This window comes from Neophocaena asiaeorientalis, unplaced genomic scaffold (genome assembly GCF_003031525.2).
Source record: "Neophocaena asiaeorientalis asiaeorientalis breed wild unplaced genomic scaffold, Neophocaena_asiaeorientalis_V1.1 scaffold882, whole genome shotgun sequence".
Classification (NCBI taxonomy): Eukaryota; Metazoa; Chordata; class Mammalia; order Artiodactyla; family Phocoenidae; genus Neophocaena; species Neophocaena asiaeorientalis.
In genome coordinates, this window is record NW_020173141.1 from 345,300 (window position 1) to 354,399 (window position 9,100).

General features: G+C 41.8%; 1 protein-coding gene across 2 annotated transcripts in view; it reads left to right on the plus strand.

Annotated features, from left to right (window-relative positions):
- Positions 1-5,398, plus strand: part of ASB11 (ankyrin repeat and SOCS box containing 11) — a 42,586-nt gene extending 37,188 nt beyond the window's left edge. For both annotated transcript variants that reach the window (XM_024744133.1, XM_024744134.1), the window contains exons 5-7: positions 636-770; positions 1,882-2,073; positions 4,792-5,398. In XM_024744133.1, the coding sequence (XP_024599901.1) occupies positions 636-770; positions 1,882-2,073; positions 4,792-4,916 (452 nt within the window). In that variant the 3' untranslated portion in view covers positions 4,917-5,398. The remainder of the gene's footprint in view (positions 1-635; positions 771-1,881; positions 2,074-4,791) is intronic.
- Positions 5,399-9,100: the final 3,702 nt, after the last annotated feature.

Genomic DNA, 9,100 nt, shown 5'->3' on the forward strand with positions numbered 1-9,100 from the left:
CGTCTGTCTCTTCACTGGGTGAACTCTCCAAGGAGAATGCTTACTTATCTAGTTCTTGTTGGCCACTAAACTTGAAAGTGCATTTAAATAGATTCTATACTTGAGGCTTTTTATTAATTCTCACAGGAGTCTTACAAGTTGACCAAAATAAGGAGGTGCATGGCGTGACCATCCACCCAATCTTACATGCATGGGTGAGGAAGAGAAGGAGAGATTTGTAATGGAGATGGATGGATCAGGGCTGGGCCTTGGATTTGAGCACTGGCTTTTCAGGGTAATAATAGCACGAGTCATTTATTCCCCTGGGTCTTGTAACCTCTGCCTGTAACTCTGCCGGTGACTTACTATAGAGAGTGATTTCAGCCGTGTTCCTTGGAACCCTTAGTTTGGTTGGAGGTACCTCAAGGCTGCAGGGAAGAATCTCAGTGGGGCAGGGGGTGGTGCGTGGGCATGCTCTTCTTTCTAATCTTTTTATTTTGGAGATTTCTAAGATTTCCCCCACCTCCCAAATTTTTTTCCTGCTGAAAAAAAAAATCTAGGTTGTTTCTAGAACCCATTCCAGATAAGCAATCTTATAATTCTGTGAATCGTTAATATTTCCCTTACTTGAGTGAGGTTGTCTTGTGTTCCACCAGGTAATAGAGAGTGCATGGAGATTCTGCTGGCAAATAACGTTAACATTGACCAGGAAGTGCCTCACCTTGGAACTCCCCTGTATGTGGCTTGCACCTATCAGAGGCTAGACTGTGTGAAGAAGCTTCTAGAATTAGGTAACTTCCAGAAGTCTTTTCATGAGAAGAACCAGTTAACCTCGTTGGTTTTCCATGGCTTCGGAGGCGAAGTTCTTGTCAGGCTGGACAAAATTCTGACAGCATTTGATATCTAAATGGTTAAAACAACTTCAGAGATGAGTGTCTGTAGTTCTCAGTTCTGTTTCTTTTGATATTGGCTCCATTTACCTGGTATGGTTCTCCTTGGTGGTCTGAAGAGAGAGCAAGAGTCTCTTTCCCATAAATCCTAGGGGAAAACAACCAATTGTATTTCACTGGCTCTTTTTAAGTCACATGCCCATTTCTGAACCAATCATGGTGGCCAAGGGAATACAATATGCAGACTGGCTTAGGCCTAGATTTCAGTGTACCCTGCAGTGGTTGGGCTTCACTGGAAGCACATGAGCTGGGAATCACGGGAGATGGTTCCCCAGAGGGAAATCTAGGTGTGGTTACCAGGAAGATGCTGGCTAGTAAAAACAGCAGACATTTGTCATAGAGTACTTTAGATCAACCCTGCAAAATTAGTTGCTTAATTCTCAAAAGCATGTACAGAAACTGAGAGTCCAGGGAAAAGTAAAAGGTCTTGAAAGTATTATTTGGTTAAAGATTCCCCAAACTTAGCTACTGACGTAAAGGTCGAGATTGTATTAAGAAACTTTAAATAAGAATTTTTGTCTCTAAGATTTTTTTTGTCTTTTTTTTTAATCCCCTATCATTTACCACTCCCTATAGTAATTCAGAAAACTTTTTTTTCGAGCCCAGAATAATGTAAATACCCAATAAACCTAGCTGTGTCCTTTGCCAAAAAACAAAATAACTATGTAAAAGGAGCTGCAAAGATTTAATTTTCTCTGTCACACAGTTCCTGTGGGAGGGCAAGTGAAGCACTTAAAATAACTAAAAATATCTTTATTCGATACTTTTCTCATCAGAGTGTTTGGAAACAGTAGGCATTGCTGGGGGTCTGAGCTTCAGTCATATATTTTCAAAGATTTGTCACATATGTCATGACGTTTAAGATGTCTTTATCGATGGCTAGCACATCTCAGGCTCGTAGTGTTTCTCCATTAACCTTGGGTGTTGACTTGTGGTCATCTGCTTTGTTAAGGAGCCAATGTTGACCACGGCCAGTGGCTGGACACCCCCCTCCATGCCGCTGCGAAGCAGAACAGTGTGGAAATCATCCACCTGCTGATAGACTACGGGGCTAGCCTCAAGTGCAAAAACGCTCAGGGCAAGAGTGCACTTGATCTGGCAGCTCCGAAAAGCGGCGTGCAGCAGGCGCTTCTGCTCCGGGAAGGTAAGGAAGGGCTGGGCGTCCGTTTCTCTTCCACAGGCACATTCACCCTCTCTCCTTCCAGTCTCCCCTCTAGACTCTCTTACCCTTTCCTTTGCGTCTTTTTAATTGGGAGTGGCACGTGGGAGGGGGCAAGTCCTAGCATCTCAGAGATGGGATTTTTGTCTGCTGGGCGTATTCACTTATAACAAAGGGACATTTACAGACCACTGGTATGTTGCTTTGTATTTGCATTAACAAGAAAACAATCAGAGAACTTTGGTGAAAGGGCTGGGCTGTCTTATCCATCCTGGCATAAGCACGTGAGTGAGCAGACCAAAACTCTGCTTTGTAATGTTTGGAGGCAGTTCAGGGAAAATGAGAAATACTTGAGTAGAGATGGTCGGGTGGACACACAGTGTGTCTTTCAGAAACTGGACTAAGCGGTGAAGTTGTTTGCCTGTTCTCCAGCTCAGGGAGTAGGTGGGTTTGCGCTCCGCATTGCCCCACGCCCATGTCCACATGGGCTAACGCATCTCTAGACGCTAGAGGAGGGAAGGTGGCGTCTACAAGGCTTCATATCCCAGATTCTAAAGAGAACCGTGCTGTGTCCCTACAGAAAGAGAACACTATCTGAGCCTCTTCTGAGCGTTTGTATGCTCGGGAGACTATTAAAGTAATAATAATTATTCAGCTTTCCACGTGTCAGACGCTGAGCTAGGTCTGAAACATAGATTCATCTCACTGAATTCTCAAAACTTTAAAGCCATGAGAACTTTATAGTAACTGGTGCTATCCCAGCTGCAAGCGGGAAATGAGGGGCATGAAGAGATGGGCTTTCAGAAGGTTACACGGCTACTAAAAAGTAGGTCTAGGATGCTAACCAAGGAATAGGATTCCAACTTGCACTCTCTTTTTTATTATTGGAGTATACTTGATTTATAATGTGTTGCAGGTATACAGCACAGTGATTCAGCTATATATGTGTGTGTATGTATATATAAGTATTATGTGTGTGTGTATATATATCCTTTTTCAGATTCTTTTCCCTTATAGGTTATTACAAAATATTGAGTGTAGGTCCCTGTGTTATACAGTAGGTCCTTGTAGTTTATCTATTTTATATATAGTAGTGTGTATCTGTTGACCCCACAGTCCTAATTTATCCCTCCTTTTCTTCCCCTTTGGTAACCATAAGTTTCCAACGTGCACTCTTTTTTGTTTTGTTTTGTTTTGTTTTGTTTTGTTGTTTTTTTGAGGTACGCGGGCCTCTCACTGTTGTGGCCTCTCCCGTTGCCAACGGAGCACAGGCTCCGCACGCGCAGGCCCAGCGGCCATGGCTCATGGTCCAGCCGCTCCGCGGCATGTGGGATCTTCCCGGACCGGGGCATGAACCCGCGTCCCCCGCATCGGCAGGCGGACTCTCAACCACTGCGCCACCAGGGAAGCCCCAATGTGCACTCTTAATGTTTCGATGCCCCAATCCTGAATCTTCTGAAACAGTTTCTAATGAGGAAGAGTTTAATTTCACTCACCAGTTCCATTTTGTGAAAGTGCCCCCATGTCTTGTATACCTTCCAAGTGGGATGCTTGGTTCAATAGTTTTAGGAATACTCTCCAGACAAGTGCTTCTTAAGCTTCAACGTGTATATGAATCACCTGGGGATCTCCTTAAAATGCAGATTCTGATTCAGGAGCTCTGGGGTGGGGTCCCAGACGCTGCACGGCCACCAGGCTCTCAGGTGAAGCTGATGCCGCCAGTCTGAGGTCACTTTGAGGAAGATGGGTATAGATTATTTCCAAGAGTCTGTGTCATTAATGATTGTTCTTTGATTTGAACGTCTACTGGAAGAATTAGGACCTTCCTTACCGGCTCCCAGTTTGGAAATATGGGACACTTAACAACGATTAGCCGAGAATATGGTTTATAGCAGTTGTCACGTTTCCTGTTTGCTTCCATCAAAAATGTTTCCAGGTCCAGGATTCATATTTCTTCTAAACAAGTTCCTCTGTCTCTGTCTTCATAAATACAGCTGCTTGCTCTAGAAGGATGAACAGCAGCTGTGGCAGAGGTCACTCTGTTGTGTGACAGGAGAGACACTTTGCATTCTCGCTTCCCAAGATTTTAAGGAAGGGCGATGGTCTGCTCCTCCAGGTGGCGTTCTGTCACATGGATGCTCCTTGGCAATATCAATCCAGGTGTCATGCAGCTACTTATTTGCCTGTGTAGTCACCGTTTCTCATGGGGTGCTAGACGCTGTGACGATAGGATTTTCTTGCAAAGGAAAACTTTGTCTAGTCCAGTAATCACATGGATCTACTTGCATCCATCTTTATTGATACAGTCAGGTAAGGAAATAATGGGGCATTATTACAAATGCCCCTGTGTGACACGGATCCCAGCCAAATGCTCAGTCAGCCTATTCACCCATATTTTGGACACTGGTTAGTTTGCTCTCCTTCGGGACTCAAAGCCTTGGTTGGGCACGATGACTCCATGAGACTCCGTGAGACTGAGGTTCAGGGTATGATGGGGTCTAAGTGAGTTGGATCCTTTCTCCAGATCCTCTGCTGAGCTGGGATCCTTGCGAGAATGGAGGTCCCTGCTGAGTGTGAGTGGGGACCCAGCCAGCACCGCCGCATGGGCAGCTAGAGCCAGGAGGTCCCTGTGGCCTGACTGTCAGGCCCCAGCACATCTCCTGACACCGCCTCTGTGACCGCGCGTTTTAATTCCTCCCTCAGGCCCGCCTGCTCTTTCCCAGCTGTGCCGCCTGTGTGTCCGGAAGTGCTTGGGTCGCACCTGTCATCAGACCATCCACAAACTGTATCTGCCGGAGCCACTGGAAAAATTCCTCCTATACCAGTAGTCCCAGCTGTCCACGGGAAGATACTTGGAAATAAACAGGTTGTTGCCTGCTGTACCCAGGGTACCTAGTGTAGACACCCAACAGCTAGACTCCCTAGTGTAACACCCAACAGCTAGACTCTCAAATGAGCTAAGCTAGTTAGAGCACATCCCTGATGGACTGGCACACGTGGGGAATGAAAACTCCTGGTTAGTTTAATGTTCTCTTTAACCAAGGGGCAATCAGAAACTTTTCTGTTTTTAGCTCTTGTTGTTAAGAAACTTTAAAAAATTGTGAAGTAGGGTGAAATTAATAGGCTGTTTTTCAAGATTCATGATCTTTGATTAAGGATCACCATTCTGAATAGCATGTAGACACATATAAATCTGGGTGGGTAAGATTAGGATGAATATAAGTATTCCAAGATGGGTTCCCGATTTAGTTCTTCCCTTCTTCCCCCTTTCTTTCTTTCCTTCCATGAATAAATCTCTGCTAAAATTTTATTTTCTTGTGTTTTATTTTATATATAAAAAAGCCAAATACTTTAAACCATCACAGTTAATTGAGACTTGCACTTACTGAGGTCCTGGTTGATGTTGATTACACATGGAAACGATAATATTTTGAATATATTAGGTACATTTCATTATTAAAATTAATTTCACTTCTTTTTACTTTTTAAGTGTGACTACAATCCAATTTTCAATTACACATGTAGCTAGCATTATATTTCTGTTAATACTGTTTAGGACCTTTTCTGATTTTCACAACTCTGGAATATCACATAAGTTAATCTTAATCAGTTAACTATTTGGGGATAAAGATTAAATTCTTATTTCACATAATCATCTAAAAACGAATCTTGGTTTTTGGAAAATGTTAAAACATTTTAAACGATAGTATAAAATACTGGAATAAAATTTTCGTGAATGTACATGAAAGGGAAGCTCTTTTCTAATCATAATATCAAAGGCAGAAACTTTAAAGGAAAATACTGATAAATTAAAATACATATGATCGAATATGCAGGAATTGGAGGCTTTCTATCTTCAAAGTGTTCTCACGAGTGCATTTTTTGGTCAACCTGCATCTTGCTGAATGTCTGAAGTCTGTGTTAAGCCCCAGGATGTCCTAGGGTGTTCAGTCTGTCTAGAAGCCTGCTGTTGCATCCACTTTCTGAAATGTCGGACCATGGATTTCATGAATCGTTTGTACGAACCTCCGAACTCTGGTAGGGGTGTGTGCGTGTGTGAATCACTCACCAGAACCGATCCTTCTGGATCCAGAATGGATGCAGAACAAGTCCAGATCCCTGCATCTTGGGGTTGTGATGTTTTAGCATTTATGATTGGGCATGAGATAGTCTTTAGATTCCCTTTGAGCCTTCCAGTCCATCAAGCTAGAATTAGACCCTCAGATGAATCATCTAGTTTAGATGAGATTATATGGCTTGCTTTTGGGGGTTCTGAGCACTAATATAGATTATTTCATTTTTTTTCAAAGGATGTGGAATGTTTTATTCCCCAAGTGGTGTGATTTCTCACAATTTCAGTTATATTTGAAGTGCTTTAGGGTAACTTCTCAATTCATTCATTCAATACATTTTTACTCAGCATCTGTTATGTGCCAGACACGGTTTGAGGCTGTGAGAAAGACAAGGTCCTTGCCCTCGAAAAGCTTATGTGTTAATGGAGGCAACAAGGAATGAGCATACACGTGTCTTCATGTCAGGAAATAAGAAGAAAAATGAAGGAGATTAGGGTAAAGAGTGATGGTGAGAGCCACTATTTTAGATGAGTTGATTAGGCAAGGTCCCTGGCCGGGTGACAGGATTTTAAAAGAACTATTCATGTGTGTATGTAACATTTATTATTTAATTTTTACTATTAAGGTTTTAGTGACTTTTTTCAGTGTATTTTCAGTACATCATGATGGTTTTTCGTTTGTTTCTTTGCCTGATTTAATATAGCGATCCTGGGCTTCCCTAAGTATAGTTGATTTACACTGTTACGTTTGTTTCTGGTATACAGCAAAGTGATCCAGTGATACATATGTCTATTCTTTTCCATATTCTTTTCCATTATGGTTCATTACAGGATATTGAATATAATTCCCTGGGCTATACAGTGGGTCCTTGTTTATTATCTATTTTATATATAGTAGTGTGTATCTGCTAATCCCAAACTCCTACTTTATCCCTCCCCCACACCCTTTCCCCTTTGGTAACTGTAAGTTTGTTTTCTGTGTCTGAGTCTGTTTCTGTTTCGTAAGTTCATTTGTGTCATATTTTAGATTCCACATACAAGTGATATCATATGGTATTTGTCTTTCTTTGTCTTTCTTCACTTAGTATGATCATCTCTAGGTCCATCCATGTGGCTGCAAATGGCATTATTTCATTCTTTTTTATGGCTGAGTAATATTCCATTGTATATACATACCACATCTTTATCCATTCATCTGTCGATGGACATTTAGGTTGCTTCCATGTCTTGGCTGTTGTAAATAGTGCTGCAGTGAACACTGGGTTGCATGTATCTTCTTAAATCAGAGTTTTCTCCAGATATATGCCCAGGAGTGGGATTACTGGATCATACGGCAACTCTAGTTTTAGTTTTTTAAGGAACCTACATACTATTCTCCATAGTGGCTGTACCAATTTACATTCCCACCGACAGTGTTAGGACTGTTCCCTTTTCTCCACATCCTTTCCAGCATTTATTGTTTGTAGACATTTTGGTGATGGCTCTTCTGACTAGTGTGAGGTGATATCTCATTGTAGTTTTGATTTGCATTTCTCTAATAATTAGCGATGTTGGGCTTCTTTTCACCTGTCTATTGGCCATCTGTATGTCTTCTTTAGAGAAATGTCTATTGAGGTCTTCTGCCCATTTTTTGATTGGGTTGTTTGTTTTTTTGTTATTGAGTTGTATGAGCTGTTTGTATATTTTGGAAATTAAGCACTTGTCGGTTGCATCATTTGCAAATATTTTCTCCCATCCTGTAGATTGTCTTTTCGTTTTGTTTCCTTTGCTGTGCAAAAGCTTATAAGTTTGACTGGGTCTCATTTGTTTATTTTTCCTATAAAAGTATTTTTTGATTCCTGCTTTCCCCACCAAGTATGTTGTAATGATTTTCTAAGTTTCAAACCCTTTGAAACTACCCTTTAAAATTTCTTAGCTATTTCCATATTGTTGGATACTTAGATTATTTCTAATCTCTTGCTATTTTAAATAATACTAGTGTGAACTTCATTTTTTTTTTTTTTGCGGTACGTGGGCCTCTCACTGTTCTGGCCTCTCACTTTGCGGAGCACAGGCTCCGGACATGCAAGCTCAGCGGCCATGGCTCACAGGCCCAGCCGCTCCGAGGCACGTGGGATCTTCCCGGACCAGGGCACGAACCCGTGTCCCCTGCATCGGCAGGCGGACTCTCAACCATTGCGCCACCAGGGAAGCCCTGAACTTCGTTTTTTATAAATCTTTTAAAATGTTTTTTTGTTTTTTGTTTTTGCGGTACGCGGGCCTCTCACTGTTGTGGCCTTTCCAGTTGTGGAGCACAGGCTCCGGACGCGCAGGCTCAGCGGCCATGGCTCACGAGCCCATGCCGCTCTGTGGCATGTGGGATCTTCCCAGACCGGGGCACGAACCTGTGTCCTTTGCATCGGCAGGCGGACTCTCAACCGCTGCGCCACCAGGGAAGCCCTGAACTTCATTTTTTATAAATCTTTTAAAATGTTTGAATTATTTATTAGATGTTCAGAAGTGATATTTACTGATTAAGAAAACTATTTCAAACAATAGTATAAAATAATTTTAAATATATATATAATGAATCATTTTAAGGGAAAAGTATTTGCATAGCCAAATACCACATATTATCTGTTCATATGCCATCTGTCTCTCTATACAGACATCTAATATATCTACCTACATACCATGTGTCTGTCTGTCGTCTGTCTGTCCATCCATCATTTATCTAACTGTATCCATCATCTGCCTTGACCCATTATTTAATATTTAAAAAAAATAAGCTTGCCTGTGTCACTTGAAGATGTAAACTTCAACTCTTTGAAAAGGCCATAAATTATTTAAAAGGTTGGGTACGTCATTCAACATCTCTAAGTTTTTGTTCATATTTTATTAAGGAACCATTTCTCCCAAAGTAATCCTCCTCCCTGATATTTCTAATATTGCCATGTCAAA